At 37.0% G+C, this 18,262-nt stretch overlaps 1 protein-coding gene across 1 annotated transcript; it reads right to left on the bottom strand.

Moving 5' to 3' along the window:
- Nucleotides 1-950: 950 nt before the first annotated feature.
- LOC131798596 (uncharacterized) lies at nt 951-17,731 on the bottom strand. The gene is made up of 20 exons (XM_059116278.2): nt 17,470-17,731; nt 15,371-15,528; nt 15,013-15,081; nt 13,865-14,037; nt 12,915-13,055; nt 11,604-11,681; nt 11,148-11,252; nt 10,342-10,495; nt 8,712-8,800; nt 8,251-8,292; nt 7,848-7,902; nt 7,189-7,255; nt 6,281-6,364; nt 5,687-5,808; nt 4,843-4,923; nt 3,770-3,893; nt 3,391-3,466; nt 2,114-2,261; nt 1,940-2,019; nt 951-1,509 (listed from the first exon to the last, which is right to left on the bottom strand). Exons 1-20 carry the CDS (start codon nt 17,729-17,731, stop codon nt 1,392-1,394), a joined length of 2,226 nt encoding a protein of 741 aa, XP_058972261.2. The 3' UTR covers nt 951-1,391.
- Nucleotides 17,732-18,262: the final 531 nt, after the last annotated feature.

Below are 18,262 nucleotides of genomic sequence, written 5' to 3'. Positions count from 1 at the left end.
AAAACAATACAAACAGATCGTTGGGACTCAGTCAAAGGTTACCAAGACCGCTTAATAAAGGTGACAATTACAGTAATTAACGGGAAAAACGCTCGGGACTCTGAAAACCGACCGCTTAATACAGGGTGACCGCTAAGCATGGTGCTGCTTGCTATAGTCTCGACTATATCATGTTGTTGCTGCAATTGCTTACAACAAAAGGGTTCTTTTTTTTAAATCATTTTCATTGATACGCCTGAAAGTAGCACAGCCGCTCGCTAGTGTACATGAATATATCAGTTGAAAGGCGTCAGCTTACAACAAGTAATCAACGCCATGCGGAGTGTTCATTTGTGAAGTTGATGGTTCAAGGTTTTAACGAGTCATTTTCAACTTAAGAACTGAAATCACTGCGATGAGCTATGCTTGGGTGCACCCTAGAACTTTGCATCAGAAGTAACTCTGACTAAATACGTCAGATGATCCTTGTCGTACATTCAAATATCTACGCCTAATCTCGATCCTCCCTTTTGAGTGTCGTAGATCACCCAACATGCACTTTATCTGAACGCAAGAGGCACGCGCAAAAGAGAGCAGACCTTCACACCTGACTTCTAGTTTGTATGAGCTGGTCTTAATCACCGTTCTAGCACAGAACCAGCCAAATCAAGCGATTGCAAGGGCGGTAAAGGACAATTCAGATTCAAGCACTCTGTTCTTGACTTAAAATAACATTCACTACAGCCAATCACGACAAAGGATAACATCATCATTAGCCAATGAGAACAAAACAGGCAAGCTACTAATAGCGCGGGAAAACGAACTTGACCAAGCCACGAGTGGTATTAGTTTTGAATCTCTTTGGTTGGGAGGGTCCAGTTTTCTGGACCAATCTCAGAGCGAGTTAGAGATAATACAAGGTCCCGGTTTAATTCGATGCTCCATTCAAAATTAATCCAATAACAACAACATGTCGTCAGACCCCACTATTTTATTGTAGTGTTAGCTTTTATTTCTCCTCTTTGCCTCCATTATCACAAAGCTTTAACTGGAGAATAGCGTGCTTTTTAATAACACTGTTTTCTCTATTTCGGGATGATGGAAAACGAGTAGGTTAGCCAATAGGCACTTGAGATTTGCATTAGAATACAACTGAATCAGCGGTAAGTGTTGAGTCAACATGGTGGATATGCAGTGAACTAGTACATCAAGGTAGCACTTGTATGGAAAAGAACTTGAATCAGCGGCCACCGAGTTTGATGGCATCAGCTTGGCGTGTGGCCAAGGCCGGTCCAAGACTTAGTTCGTTGCCCACTGGACTGGTAAATTTGCACTACAGACCTTTTTCAATATTCAAACCATCAGCGTGGCCAGCGTTACTACACGCGAAAGCGATTTATTCTTTGTTATTATCACTGAAGCCCGTAACTTTTGAGCAGGGCGTCAGAGGAAACTGGTCGCCCGCGAAAGTCCTGAAAAACGTCACTAGGGTGGCGGGCACCACCGCTGGCCAGGATAGTATCGCGGAACCTGTGAAATGTTAGAGTCTGAATAAGGCTTTATTTTCACGAGATATGATCAGGTGTAAAAGATCAGCACAAATAAAAGTTATGGTTATGGTTTGTTTTTTCCAAAAAAACTAAATTCCACAAGTTATTTACAAACTGCAAGTTTTACTAATTTTTTTTTTGGATATCATTTGAATAAATAAATAGACTTCAATAAAATCTTCCAGCTTACAGTTGCCTCTCATCATCGCTAGAAGGTCTTGAAAAAGAGTTGCAGTTTTGGTGAACGAACCTTAATAACACGATTTGGTTCATGTGTAACATGTGATAAGCCTTGGTTAATTTTCTGAAGGCACTAAACTTAGCGGCGCGAACATTGGCGGACCTGATACGCTCACCTACCCAAAGATGTTTGACAGCAGGCTAGTGTGTTTACGTCAAAATTAAAGTACCTTTTTCCAACTGTACTCAGCTCTTTTCTGTTGCTTAAACCGACTTCCTCAAAGGCACTGAAGGCATCTGCGGACATCATCTAGGAATTTACATAAAATCATACATTTAACAATCACTGTATTTCAACTTCTCATCTGCAGTTAACAGATTGAATTGGTCAAACGGTCACCTACCTCTGCCCATTTGTAAGAGTAATATCCAGCAGCATATCCACTTGCGAAGATGTGAAGAAACGAGCAGGGAAATCTGTCTTCGTCAAGTGGTTTAAGCACAGTATATTTGCTTGAGATCCGTTCAAGGACGGTACGCCACGGCTCGGAACTGTTGGAAAAAATAATGTTAACCCTCTGAGCTTCAGCTGAGAAACTGTTAAATGCTCCTAAATCAGTTCAATGAGTAACAGGTCTCTCCCGACTTGAAGTTTTTTACTTTCTTTTCGCTAGTTCTACCTCTGTAACTGTACAGTGCCTACGTACTATGGCTAACCTGAGAGATCAAAGGAGCGAAAGAGGCAAATTGGTATAATATCCAGAGTTAGAAGTATCCTATAAAGAAGCTAGTTCACCGTAAGAAACATGGAAAGAGATAGCCCTGACTGACATTTCTCGCTGCTCTTCTATTTTAACCGCCCGCGAGCTTGTTGACTTGTGCGTAGTAACTCACAACGGCCAAGCAATAGGCAATGCTTTCGATCTAACCATAGGATTAACTTCAACTGCCGCACGAAGTTTAACCTGGGGTTAACATAGGCTTGAATTTTAACCACTGAATGAGTACGGTTAGTTTTTCGTAAAGGAAGGTTAACTTGTTATTTAACGTTTAACAGAGGACACTTGAAGGAAAATTCAGAGACAACCCTTCATAAAGTCAATCCTCTTTTGAATACCACCGGGCTCAAGGTAGTGAAAGACAGATCGTGAAGTGTCTTACGACGGGCCTCATCACAGTGAAGAGTATAAAAAGGATATGCCCGAATTGTTAAGGAACCCTGCCGGATAGAATACTACAGGGGGAACCTTGTAATGAACTGTCGTCCCATTCAGAGTTACTCAAAGTTTTTCTATCTTACAGAACTGTGATAAGCTCCCTCGTGTAATCACGCTCCTTTACTATCTCTATATATTTTGCTGTAGGAAGGCGTTTTTCGTTTTTTGTCAAATTGAAAATTAAAGGAAGAAAAAAAAAACGGAAAAACGCCTCTATAAAGGTTGCAGTGGTTTGGGGCCTTTGGCAAACTATTACAGTGCTTTAACCTTTGGAACTCTTTACGGTAGCTAATTTACATTATGAACTCAGTTGATAAAACTAACTTGATTGTCTCGTATTACTTGAATATGATGCCTCCTTAAATTTGCAAAGATGCCTTGCTTGGGAACACATCATCGCAACTTAAACCAATATTTAAGAACAGAGCTGTTTAGTGGACAGAACCTCAGATTTCTTTAAGTACCTTGAGTGTAGCTCCATGTCGAGTGCTCCGAAATAAAGCTGACGTAACATCTGTGACCCTGCCATGAATCTACGAGCTACAAAGAACGAAAAGAAACAGACAACACAAGATAACTAACCTTAAAAAAACAACAGCAACTCAGCTCAGTTTTCAACATTGCAGATCCTGGCACTCGTTAGTTACATCTGCTCACCAACAAGTTCCAATCTGAGACTTAGTTGGTTCAACCGCGTCCTCGCGGAATCAGAAATTTGAATCCTCATGGCGACTGATATTACCTTTTATCCGTCGAACACTCGTGACAATCGATGACACCTTTCTTTATGCCTTACATACGTTTTCGTAATTTAGCAAGACCCCAGATAAACAAACCACGAACCTTTGCAAACCTGTTGGAAAAGTTCATCTGGTAAGGTATCGTTAGTGCGGTAATGGCCACTGACCAAATTCATGGAAGTTTTATCATATAGCCAATTCTCCATGAACTGCGATGGAAGCTCTACCTAAGTGAATAGAATTAAGATTGTAAGACCATTTGAATAAGCACAACATCGGAACAAAACGATTTCTCGTGAAAGACCTGACTCAAGAATTTTACCTTCCATCTGTAATATTTTACGTGGGGGAAAAACAATCTGGTTTTTTAGAGTCAAGTGATGGGGACATTAAAACGCTGGTCGCAAATGCTATTCCAGAAAACACAAAAAAGATCATCAGCTTTTGCGCGGTATGGAAATTTATGCGAGGGTTATAAAATTAATAAACCCCTTTCTGGCTTGCTGGTATATCGGCTGATAATGTCCTTGGCTGAGAGATTGTCCTTAAAATACTACATTTGCCCTCGAAGCTTCGCTTCTCAGCCAAATATTAATTTTTTGGACAATCTCAGCCGCAGACATTATCAGCCGACATACCAACAGCTTAAAGGGGTTATTTACCGTATAGTCTCTGCAAGCACACTTCGCTTTAAAAGGGTAAAATGCATGCGCACTTTTGTAAATTCACACTGATGTAAACCTCTGCACCGAGTCAAACGAAACACGATGAGTGCTTAAGTATGTGTTCAGCCACCCAGGATTAGCGCTAATCTTGTTTCGAACAACCCAGCTCTGAGGTATAGCAGTAAATAATGTATCTTAACGAGGTGTCGCCAAGGTGTCCAGACATGCAAAATGAAGCTGACGCCGATGGAATATTGTACCTTACGCTCGAATCAACCTCGTTCCCAGGGTCCCCTGTCTTCCTACCTCGAGAGAGAAGAGGAGAGAAGACCCTGGGAACGATGTCGCGCTCGCAATATTATGAGGATGCCAGCTAGGAGACAAATTCAATGAACTACAGCTTCACTAACAACAGGCTAAAAACGAAGTACTAAGCTGTGACGGTAGTGACCAACATTAAGGTGATAATCGACAACGTCATAAACTAAATGGAAACTAAATATCAACTCACTGCATCCCACTCGATATTTCTAATTCCGGCAGCATCCGAGTAAGGCACTGTAGTTAACATGTGTTGGAGACCATGTCCGAACTATTAAGACAACATCAAAATGACATGAAGTGTTTACAAAACACTTTTGAGGTGGTCATGGGATTAACCCAAAACGAGACTAGAAGGGATCGAAAAGAAAGGGTAATTTCCAATAAATTCCTGTACGGAAATCAACTTTCACCAGTGCGATTATGTTCTTTATTATAAAGCGGATAACATTATTTCAATGAGTCTAGTTGGAATATAACTTACCGCAAGGTCATATTACCGTAGAAACTGAACAACTGTTTTCTCGTCGAATTCACGATAGAAAATGTATTTTTTAATCAAAATTATTGCAGCTTAATGTAAATATTTTGCAAAGTTAAGTAGATTATTTTCTCGCAGTAAGAGAAGATAACAATTTCTTTGGTTGTAAAGTAAAGGTTGTAAAGAGAAAATCAACCAGCTTTCATATTTCTTCTGAATGACTTACAATAATTTATGACTTCCTAAATAAGCTAGAATTAAATATAGAGAATTCTTGCTTGATTCCGATAACGTCTTTTAACAACTGTCTGGGTGTAGTTCAAAGACGACTGTAGTCGGTGACAAGTGACCGATATTCCAAAGTAATTATCAAGTTCAAGTTAAGAGTTTTGTCAGTCGGACGAAACACTTTTTATTTTCAACGAGCCAGACTTGTACATTACACAACTTACTCTAGAAATTTCACTGGATTAATGAAGTTGATGGTTTGAAATGATCTATAAAGTTTTGTTTACAGTTACAAATGTGCAAAACTTTCTACAGTTACGTTTACCTCATGGAAAAGTGTCTCTACATCTCGGAAAGTCATCAGAGAAGGTGAACCGTCGGCACCGGGAGGGGACTGATTACAAACTAAGTATGCAACAGGTTTTCTGTTGAGGACTTCACTTTTGTCTGAATTCATAAACAATAAATAAAGCGGAGTCAACTTAATTTATTACACCCATTTTGAAATCATTGGTGGTCCCTGTAATCTGATTGGCTCTAATTGATGCAATTTATTCACGAATCACACCATTTTTTGCTTTAAATCGCGTCTTTTTCCCAGCCAATGAGGAGGCTACACTAAAAAACAAAACAACCAATCAGATTTTATGGCTTGTTTAAAGTAACCGATCAAATTGCAGGAAAATGAAAGACAAGGAGTATCATGTGGCAAATTTTGCACCTTTTTTTCTTAACTCTTACTTTTTCCCCCCAAAAAATGGACATGAATTTAATTTCAGATCGGCTCAGTACTGCATCAATAAAATATTTGAACTGACCATGTCCTACATTTGGGCGATTTCAAAATGGCTGTAATAAGGTGGTAATTGAACCTCGTGTCGTGCAATTTTGGTCTGAAATCATACTTGTGAAATCATACCGAGACATTGATCCATCCAGGCCCCTCCACTCTTTTCCGCCGGTCGAGAGTATGGATCCAAGTAAAATGACGCCATGTGATGCCCTGAACATGATTGAAAGAGAAAGCTTCTCACCTTTATGAATAGGTTTTAAAATCAGTTTGTCATAACTAGGAATCTTGTAAGTGAAAGTGGTTATGATGAGTTCTGAAAAGCGTGTATCAAAATAAAACGACGAAACCGTTACTTCTGGAAAACTGTATATGAATGAAGGGGGCAACTTTCTAAAGAAACTGTGGTACTGCTTCAGTGGTAGGGTGTAACAGGATCATTTGATTTTATACTGAGTTATTGGCCACCCAAAAGAGTTTCTAAGGTTGTCTTTTCGAGAGTTAGCCCTTTGTCAAAGGTAATAGAATGAGAATCGAACGCTCTAACGAAGGGTTAATGCCAAATTATGTATATACATATATATATGGCTGCGTATCGCGAGGGCGGCAAATTCCTGACAAAACGTCAGCAAAGCCGTAGTAAAAGAAAATTCGTCCTTTCTTCTCATAGAAAGCATTAAAGTGTCACAAATACAAAACTTAAGCAAGCACGAGGGTTGATCATTTCTTGCAAGAATAGTAAAAAAAAAAGATGCCAAAGAGAAATTTAAAAATGCAGCGCATAGGACGCACAGCACTAAGTCGCGAATGGTATTAGCTTTCATCTGATTGTTTCTGAAGGGAGGAGTTTTCTAGACTAGTGATTAAGGAAAGCAGAGCAAAACTAATACAATCCCGCGATTTTTCTTCATTTCCTGAAGCTCGGTGCTCTTTTATTTTTACTGTTTACGTTTCTTCAAAGTTTCTTACTGAAATATTTCGCGTCCGCTGTTAAGTGAACTAAGTATATCAGTCGTCCTAATTCGTTTGAAAAATACCTCTTTCATCCATAATGTGAAAGAACCTTACATCTGGGTGCCAAACTTCTGCTTCACCATCTGCCGACTAAAATAACGCCGAATTACTACATCTGTACATCTATCACCCACCCCTGATAGCTGAACCTTTTTGTTAGCAGTAAATTAGTTTAATTAGTTCTAGATATTCCACCAGAGGCCTCTAAAATGAACCAACATAGCTGCTTACACAGAAATCGATCTCTGATATTCCGCGATGTTATGCAGCTATGCAGCTGTGCAACAAACACTTTGATTTGCGTGTTGATAAAAGATTTTCCCGTATTTGTTGGACATACACACTGTAAGTCCCATAAACAAACAAGCATGCATTACCACAATTAAAATGATCAAAAAAGATATTGCAAAGTATTTCCTTTGTTAAAATTAGATAAGTTTTCAATAAGAGATTCAAGTAAATTAATACTATTCCATAGGAAAAATAAACGAGATGGCAACAAGAATTGCAAAAGAGAGAACTTGAATCAAAAGAGGACTTAATGATAACTCTAGATGGTGTTCTCTGTAAATTTCCCACAGACAAAATACGCGTTACAAACGCTTAAAGGGTAAGAACTAGGAAGTCATGTATAGGATTTGAATTCTGGTAAGCAAATAAAGAAAAAAAGTATATAACAAACCTTAATGACTATCCCAAACAACTCAGAGGAAAGTTTAAAGAGTCCTTCAAGTACCCTACAAATACGGTTGTACGGGTAAATGATAACAAAACCTCAGACTATTATAAAGATTTAGTGCAATGCAAAACAACTCCCTGACTCTGAAGTGCATGCCTGCGCGCGTGTGGAGAGTTGACGTACCATATACTAATAAGTGTTTTCTAATAATGTCGTTGGTTCGGATACTTGATAATAACTCTTTAAGTATTTATACTTTAAGCATAACAGAACAACAGATCATTCCATAGCCAATGATTATACTAGATCAATTTATTAAGATCTAGAAATATGGGCCAAAACAGACACTGAAACTCTGCTTTATTTATCTTCATATCAATGACTTTCCTAATAATATCTTTCTAACCTTGGTAATGGAAAGTAAGGCCTCAGCTCCTCGTCGGTGAAACTTAAGTGGAATGTGAACAAAGTTAATGTTAGTGAAATCACATTTCCAGAGTTATAACTGATTTTACATTATACCACCCTGATGAGTAAGGGTAGTCCTTTTTGCCTTAGCTGATTAGCTTGTTTGGAAGTGATTATTAAGTACTGTTCACCTCTGAGCAGCCTAAGAGAGAAACCAGCGCGCTCAGAGTTTAATTTCGACCATTTTTTCGGTACATTGATGGTGATAAACAATTTGTTGGTCTTTGCGTGGTATATGCTAAAACAAGTACTCAACTCACGAACTATCAATACAATATCAAGCAGACAAGTGGAGGTTATAAGTTGATCCAACACCAAATTCTTTGAACTAACATCATGAGAATAGTGTGGCTCACTGTAAAAATAATTACCAATGAGATCTTGGAATGACTGTCTCACCTAAAAAAATGTTCCTTTTGTTTTTGGGACCAATAAGCTATGTCCCAGTGCTTCAAATCATCAACAAAACCATTTTCCTGAGCAAAGGTCTTAAAAAAAAAACAGTGATGAAAAAGTCAGTATTTAGTTAATTTTATTCAAATGATGTGTGAGAAGTGGTGGCGTTGAGGTAAGCGGGTGGTGGACCTCAAAAGGAAAAGGAAACCTGACCATATTATTATTGTTCTTTCCATGGGCTAGACACTTCACACTCACAATACCAGAAAACTAGAAGGGAAACCATAAAATGCTGTGAAAGGACACAACGCCTTACTCATATCACTATTATAATTAATGGTATGTGCCTAGCAACATATTACAATAAGAGCTCATCTGGTTTCTGCAGCATGAAATGCTCTAAGTATTGGTTCTACTGCTAAATGGGATACTTAATGTAAGACTCCATAGTAGACTGCCAAGTTTTCTTGCGAGTCTCCTGACTAGAGAGATAGAGAGGCACCATGGCAACATTTCAACCTGGAGATTGGTCACCATCAGGCCACCATGTTCCAAACATTTGTTTGAAGATTACCAATTATTCATTCACATAAGTTTTCAACCCAACTCATGATACACAAGATACTGGCCATTTAAACTTCCAGAGGGAGGAAACAAGAATGTGCCCAAACCGTGCAAAATTTGAAAGAAAGAAGTGCTTACTTTTATCATGAATCAAATGATTTCTAATGGAATTTGGAATAAATAAGAACAAGTTAATTTCCGTAGGCTAAGGCCTGATGTAATTGATAGTTTGAAAAATTATACAAATGATTATTTATTCCAATTCCAAGAAAGATCCTTTGATCGTTTGCTATCAATTGACAATTAATTTCACCGGCACTGTTTAGACTCAGCCAATGAACAAGGTATAATTTTTGTATCTATAATATATGCAAAGAAACCTTTGGGAGTTTTTGCCAGAGAAACACACATTAAATTGACAACATGAACTTGATGAAGGTAATGTCTGTAGAATAAAAAAAAGAACAGACATTTCAACCCTTAGCAGCTCTGTCTGAGAAACGTCTCCTCAGTGAAGGATGATATGTCTTTTGAAATATGCTTTTGATAGTGGTTTATGTTCATAACAGCCTTTGCCTATAATTAAGGTAAAAATTCTGAAAGAAGAAAGGTGGACCCCTTACTTTCTTTAGACATTCAGTTTTGTAACAGTCGACAAATAAAAACTTTAAAAAAATCTTTTTGAAATGCACCCCAATGGTAATATTAAAAATCTTACAGAAAGCAACAAAAAGAGAAAATCTGCAGCTTGATTGTTGAAAAGAAAGATGCTAGAGATAATTGGAATGAACAGTGGACAGAGAAAATATCTGACAAAGAATGTGTTTGATGATGCAGATCCTTACAGTGTGCAGGCTGCTTTTCAGACAAGAACTTTGCGAATGGCCTAGTTTATAAACAAGCTCTTTTAAGTTGGTTGTTAGAGTATTTAAGAGCAAAATATTGATGTCACTGGCCTATGTCCCCATAAAGGATTTCTTTAAAAATATCTGTATTCTATGTGCCAACCTCTTAACAAGTGATCATGTTCAGCTTTCTTCAATACTAAAAATGAATTTCAATACATAACCTGCAAATTGATTAATTCTTTTTCTGCAGCTAATTTACTCTTGCTATGTAAATCAGTGACCATTTTCCAAACTTCAGATGGGCTACCAGCCATTTTAGAGTCCAGCGATAGCATTGCATAGTTCTCAAATCCTAGGAGGGTGGCTTTCTCTTGTCTGTTTTTTAATAAAAATATAAACTGAGAGATTCAGGCTCTATTCAAATTAATTAAGATGAAAACCTTCTGCATTATCTTTATCCATCATAAACTGATCTTCCACTTACTAGATATACCCACACTGTGCACAAGTAATTCATTTCAAGGGATTAATTATAGGAAGGTTTACAGCTGATCCTAGATTGTTAGTCCAGTAATGTAGGGGTAGATTCCCAGTGTTGCACAATGCATAGGATTTTCCACATGTAAAATGTGTGCAATGAAAACATGCGAAAGCTATTTCCATTGCTGCATAAAAATCAATACCACCCACCCACCCATGTGGGTCAGTTGAAGGCTCTTCACATTCTTCTGCATTCAAGTGATTGGGACATGCATAAAATGCATGTAAACATCTTGAAATTAAAATGGAGGTGGAAAGATGACAACGTTTATTCAGTGTATCCATTTATGCAAGCAAATGATCATTTAAACATGTAATTTTTCTTAAAAGGTGCTTTCAAGTACATGGACAAAAATGTGACAGTGGAATCCAGCTCAAGCCTGGATGGGCTGGGACCACCATGTAATAACTAGGACAAGAACTTTCACTTGAATCAACCATAAGAAGCTGGAAGCCATGGTTTGACCTCACTACACATGCTCTGTACCTTAATTTTCTTATCTCTTCAATAATATTTGAATTATCACTCTCTCCTTGTGAAGCTCTGGTTATATAAGCCATGTACAGTTGTTCTCGCAGACTTCTGTTTTGGCTGTTGGTGAAAAACAAACATTAGGTTGGCTGCTTACTGATACACATACAAGGATTTTTTTAATATCACTCAACAGAAAGAGGAAAAGAATAATAGAATATCGTGTAACTCCAACACAGATACTTTTGACATGCTGATCTTAGCAGTGTGCAGGAGGCCTGTCTCATGTAAACATAGCTTATAGTCAAGCTAATTAATGAATTCTCTGTAGTTTAGAAGGGGAAGAGACTAAGATTTTATTTTCTGATTGAATCTTTTTGCTGAGTAACCTTTAAAAAAAAAATCAAACATATTGTCAAACAGCATGGCATCACACAAAAAAAACCTTATCTTGGGGCTGGCTGTCCTTACCTGTATTTCATGAATGGCTCAAAGCATGGCAAATCCAAACTGAGTTTCCAAGGTCCTGATTTGGGATCAATGTTTCTCCTGTTGACAAAAACAAGCAGAGCTAATGGCATACACTATGAGAGCACTTCACCAATAAACCTAACTTGAGGCAAACATAACCCAGAAGACATAATCATAAAAGTATTGTGGGAAAGTCACTGGTAAGTAGCACCTTTATTTATTAAATTTGACAAACTATATCCTGAAAATAACTACACAGATAAACCTGTGGTCTACTTAAGAGTGTTTATCATAGAATGATCAAACAAATAAAAGAAACATAAAGATGTATAGGGTATATCTAAGCTTTACAAAAGGCCTGATCTGAGAAGGAAACCCAATACAATCAACAAGTCTTTCTTAAGCAGTTGGGAATCTGAATCTGTGTCAGAAGACAGATTCATTCCCACTGCAGTCTGTTGGGGTTAAGTATTAGAATCTATTGCAATTTGCTAACAGTTAGTAATTATTCACTTGTGTTTCCTTTGGATGTATGTTACATGTGTATGTAATATTTCTTTTGACTGTATAGTGTGAAAATTCTCAGATTAAGTAGAGGGTGGTGCTATGTGTGATCTTAGAAGGAAGGAGTTGAGCTGTAAAAAGCTTCTTTCATTATTTACAAATCAGTCACTATGTTTATCTAACTTGGACTCCAGTATGACTGGGCTCAGTGCCCATCAAAACTCTAGGGAGAAGTATATCATCATGTACCATAAATACTGGTGTATAACAAATCAGGGGTTTGGCCTATCTGCCACATAAATTAACATAAACAAAATAACCAGAACGTTTAAAGATATATAGAGGGATAGAAATTGATCATTGGTTTTGCAACTTTGGTTGACTTTAGAAGAGCTATCACAAGCATAAGCTTATATTTCTTGTCATTGAGTGGTGTACAATACCAGAGCAGGATCAAATGTAAGTATAGGTTGGCAGATATGACATTCTTACTGATATGGCTAAAATTATAGGTAAGGATTGAAAGCATTCTCTCAAAGCAACTTTCTCAAAACTCCATGTGTGATTTCTTCCCATTTCTTTTCAGAAGACTTTTTTTCAATTTTTGAGTTGCCAAACTAAAGATGTGGCTTATCTGAATGAAAAAGAAAGAGGGAAATCATACTTTATCCAAATAGTGTACAAAACCTCTCTGACAGAAACAATTATGCACCCAAAGACATCTACTAGACTAGTATAAACAAACTGCAATGGCTGTTGGACAACCACCATCTAAATGTTCACAAATGCACAGAAAAGAAATTGAACCTTGTTTCTTTGAGGTCTGTGTGATTTTCTGCAGCTGCTGCCTCTGCAGTCATCTGAAGAAGAGATTCAGGCAATCCTCTGACATCCTCTGGGTTTGTTAAAACTAATGAAAAGGCCTTTGTTGCATCCAATACATTGTTGCTGAAGAAGAAACAATATCATTGTGAGACCAACTGACCAAAACATTTCAAGATTGATTACATATATACTTTTATGCAGAGTGACAGCATCTTTATCATCTACTGCACCACTTTGAAACTGCCACACAACATCTGCCATTTCTCTGAACATTTTCATACAGACAAAATTCCATTACAACATGCCTATTTGTCAAGTTTTGTTAAACAACAAAATTTCAGCGGTATATGCTGAAACCAATAGGAACATCCAACCACCTCTTAAAAAAATTGCATTTACACCAGACATGGCAGGATTAATTGAAAGTTTAATGTTTGAAAAACAAACATCCAAAAAGCCTGACATTGACAAAATTATCTATTACCAAAGAACAAAAAAAACCCACAAAACTACCAAAATGTATGATACTTGAGAAAAATGCAAGGGGGTCTTACATAAAGGTAATAAAACACTTTCAAAGGAAAAAAGACAGCTTCACAATATCTCTCTAAGATTGATAAGTTGGATCAAAAGTTTCTGAAGTATCAGAACACATTCATCACCCTCAAATGTACAAAGCAAACACTGCAACAAAACAACTACCAGATGTACTGTAAGGTCTCTTGTTGGTGCACAGCTATCTGATAGGGACACCTCACTGTTATAGCCAATTGTGTCCCTACCAGATTCTGATATAGCTCCTTCAGAAAAACTTAAAATATAATTTATATGGACATTCTGCTGCGTCCTTTTCTTGTCCATTTTAGAAAGGTTTATCTGTATTGATAAAAAAATCAGCTACACTTTGTAACTTTGTTTCGCCTACATTTCACCTGAATTTGTTTTTCAGTTCAGCAAGTCTCAACTGTATAGCATTAAATCTTTCTTTTTCTTTTCCTCTCAGGGCCACTCCCCCATTTCTGGCTGATCTCAAAAATGATTTCACCACTCTTTGCTGTCCTTCATCAAGACTCACACTAGACTCTTTAACTTTCTGATGGAGATTCTAATACAAAGAAGCATTTGAAAATGATATGTATTGTAGAAAGCAACATCTTCTGTTGCACTATCACAGTTATTCTTGGAGACTAAGCTCTACTAAATATGTAAATATGTTTAACCCTTTAAACCCTAAGAGTGACCAGCATTTAGTTTCTCCTTACAATAATACTGCTGAATTATTCATTTAAGGTCATGAGAATTAAGGAAATGATCACCAACTAAAGAAGCTCTCGATTGTTCAACAAATTCTCCTTTTCAGCAGCACCTTCTCAGGAAATGTATAGATAATAATATAGAGAATATTCCTACTGATGTTAGGGTGTAAAGGGCTAACAAAAGTCTGCAACATTTGATATCATGATGACACTATATCCTATTTAGAAGTAAGTATGCATGCTTAAGTGCATAGTTCAAGATAACAAGGTAACAACAACAACATTCTGGGATAAACTGGAGTATTCTTGAACTTCAATCTAGTGACCTCTTGTTAACCATTTAAATAACTTGAAAGAGAAAGTTAACAGCACTTGAAGGTTTGGACAAGTCCTTGTGACATGTCTGTGCACAAAAAAAACACTGCTCTATGTATATTGCTTCCAAAAAAATTACATGTCTGTGCACAAAAAAACCCTGCTCCATGTATATTGCTTCCAAAAAAATTATATGCATTTCATTTTCTTCCTATGATCATAAGTACCATTTTTATCTTTGTGAAGCTTTTGAACTGAAAAATAAGAGAGTTAAACTACCTGCCTCTTGTAGCCCAATAGAAGATCAAGCATCACTTACACTTTGGGAACAGGCTTTAAGTTGCTGAGGAGTTTACAAAGTCTAACTTGGAAAACTAGCTTACTACAGTTTCAACCACAAAAAAATCTTAGAATCTTTACAGTTTCTGGAACAACTGATTACTTGCCTGGTTTAATAGAAGACTTCCTCTCCTTCACTATGCAAGTCATAAATAATTGTTTCTTCTTACCTGGAGAGTATCATATACAGGAACACTCTGTGAGGCTTTCATAGAAGCTTGTACAACCAGTGGTTGCGCCTGTAAAACATTTTGGAAAAAAACGAAGGTAGCAATACTAATATTGCAGTAATGCATAAATCAATTCAAGGTTTCAACATCCCCCAGTGCATTGGAACTTTGGAAGATTGATTTGTTCCAATTTCCACCCCCTTGGGAAAGTATTAAATTCAAATGCTCCACCCAAGCACAATTTTTTTATTAAATAATTCTTTGTGTGATCACCAACTACAAGGTATCCAATATTACAATATCATTAATGACAGAAGTTCAAAGCAAAACAGCAAAAGTGTTAGCCATGCTAATATACCTTTTGATAAACATCTCTCAACTCTTGACTATTACAAACTCTGTTTAAATGTGATGTAACTCCCCAGGCATAACTAAGAGGATTGCCTATCTTCTCTAGTGGTTCAATTATAGTTGACCAGGGTTGATCAATCAGTGTGTCCTTTCCTCTGTATAGTTCTAAAAAAATAATTGGTTGTGAAACATTTATTATTCTAAATGATTCCACATGAAAGATACAAAGTAAAAGAAGCATTTGAAATTGCCATGACTACAAAAGAGGACTCAAGAAGTAGATGACTTTGCTCTTAACCATTTAACTTTCACAAATGACTACCACAGAATTTCTGTTTACACTATCAATACTACATCAAGCAGACAAATGCCAGATTCTCCGAACCAACATCATGAGAATTACATAGCAAACAGTAAGGAGAATTACTGATGAGATCTTGGGAGTGAAAGGGTTACTCATAACTTCCTCCCACCTTACGTAGGCCCCTTGAAGCCAACAAAATATTTCCTTTGTTTCCCACTTTTTACAGCACTTAAGCAGAATTTAAAACATATCTGACATCAGACAAAATAGTCATTTCTTGTGAAACCACTACTGGTCATCATCTCGAAAATGAACACAAAGTTTTGAAAAGAAGTACAATACATACATAATATTCTTTAGGCTGCAATATTCAAAGCACAGAAAAACTCTGACAACTTTGGTGTGAAACCTCTTTTTTAATATTAGAAAAAGCTCAAGTACTCAGCTGTGAATCTAACATGTCAAAAAGATGAAAGATAAGGAAAAAGTAGCATTACAGCTTATTTTATAAAGAAGGATTTGCTCATCATGCAAGACTATGGAGATAGCACTTTTGGCAGCAAATTCAATTTCATAGGAAGTTTAGAATTTGCATATTTTTTGTCCTGTAAACAAGTTTTTATGGCGACTTTGATATGCAAGTGAGTCACTCACTCATTAAAATGTAGACACACTGTAATCAGTTGTCTCGAACTTGCCCAAGCCTGATACCATAATCTTGGAATAGTAATTGCATATAAACCATAGCCACACTTGTTACACTCTATATTTAGCATTGTTGCTTTAAATGCCACCTTTTGAGAGAACAAAAACTTATTTTAATTAGTAAAAACACAAGCTTTGATTGTTTATGATCTGATGCAAAACAATAACAATGAGAACAGTTTAATTTTATTGGCTGATTGATTAAATATAATTACTCTTATGCAAACATTGGCAGCTGGATTTATTAGTAACTCTTTAGCAGACAAAAATAATCCTGTGCTTTTCTGACCAAAAGAAGACTTGTGTAATTCATTCATATCTTTAATTTCAATCAGTGAAAAAGTCTTGCAATTACTTAAATACAATTTAAATTATATCCTTTCAGAGGAAGAAAAATTGAGGGGTTTGTTACCAGATGCATGTGGGAGAAAACAAAGATCTTTGTGTTACAAAGCAAATATTTATTGAGTCATTGTGAGGCAAAACCTGAAGTAGTAATGTAATTTGGCTTGTGTGGGCAAAGAGGTATTTGGAGCATCTAATTTTGCAGACGGAAATTTGATGAATGCAGAATATCAATTTGTACTATTTTTGTAGACTGCCTGAGGAATGTGTTTAACTATTTTGTGGAGTTGGATGGTAACCACTATTCTGGATTTCTTTGTGACTATGTGAAAGCTTTCAAGCACAGTCACAACATAAGGCAGAAAAATCCTCCAAACTTGAGTCACTTTAATCTTTATACTGCAAGTTTTTGTGCAAGACTACTAATTGCAAGTTCACAGAATATTTCATATCTAGATGATCAAGTTGGCCATAGGGATTCTTTAATCCTTTTTCAAAAGACCTTCCAATTTCAGACATGATAAAACTTATTCATAGGATCAGTTAAAATTTCTTGAGGACTGTTAGCCGTAGAAACATTGCGGGACGCAAAATTTCAAGGGATTCAACTGTAAAGTTTCACACAGGATCTACCAAATCAGCTTCTGCCCAACATTAAATAAGGTTTACCCTTCTCGACAAGAAAAAAAAAAAGGATTTATTCATGAAATAATGTAAAAGAAACTTAAAAAGGAGTCTTGTTAAAAGCTGACCTTGTAATTTTGTTTCGAACTCGGTAAAGTCACTCTCGAAATCGTGAGTCAGTTTCTCGATGGCTGGCGCTACATGGGTAGTTTGAAATTCATTGAAGCGTGGTAAGCCTTCGTGGCTGAGAAGAGGATTGTAATCACTTGCAGTGCAAATAGGACGCTTGAGAATCCTTATTTGCGTGAAGAGCGTAGACAGATGAAAGCATCGAAGCGGGTCCTTCCAAAGATTCCTAAACTTTGGCAACGAACCTACCAGAGCCGCCATTTTGTAATTCCGCTAACTTCAGAGAGCGTAGGCGCAACTCTGACTCCATTCTCATTCCCAAGCTCTCTCCTCTTAGCTTTTCATGTCATTTAGAGACCTTGACGAGTACGGGATGATGACACGAAAGTCCAAGAAAGGAAAGTGGATTTTTACATGTTTTGACTACTATATATGGGAAATGAGAGGAATTCCTTCCCTGGAAAGCCAAATGATGAAAGAAATTCTCTCAGTTCGCGAGATAAGTTGTAAATCCGCCGACAAGCTTATCAGATAAAAGAATATATTTTTTACTACCTTAGGATCGAAAGCTTCGCTTCGCTCAACACTGACGCGCCGCAAGAGTGATTTAACAGCCTGAAAATATTTGAGTAACAGTCAGAAAGAAAAATCAGACAAAGTTTTTTTTCTTAACACTTTTAGCGAATTTTCTGCTCGGAACATCAACAGCAAGAAGATTTTGAGCGTCAATAACTACCCCCCCCCCCTTTTTTTTTTTTTTTTTTTTTTCCAATTTCGATTCGTGTCAATGAG

The sequence above is a fragment of the Pocillopora verrucosa genome, chromosome 8 (assembly GCF_036669915.1).
Source record: "Pocillopora verrucosa isolate sample1 chromosome 8, ASM3666991v2, whole genome shotgun sequence".
Taxonomy (NCBI): domain Eukaryota; kingdom Metazoa; phylum Cnidaria; class Anthozoa; order Scleractinia; family Pocilloporidae; genus Pocillopora; species Pocillopora verrucosa.
This window is presented reverse-complemented; position numbering and strand designations above follow the sequence as displayed.

Bases quoted from the DNA above. Each gene is read 5' to 3' on its own strand.
- LOC131798596 (XM_059116278.2), bottom strand. From the start codon at position 17,731: ATGGCGGCTCTGGTAGGTTCGTTGCCAAAGTTTAGGAATCTTTGGAAG. The intron at 10,496-11,147 runs GTACAGAGCATG...ATTAAAAAACAG, and splicing joins GAAGAGATAAGAAAATTAAG to ACAAGAGAAAGCCACCCTCC. The intron at 6,365-7,188 runs GTATTTTTCAAA...AATCATGTTCAG, and splicing joins TCACATTATGGATGAAAGAG to GGCATCACATGGCGTCATTT.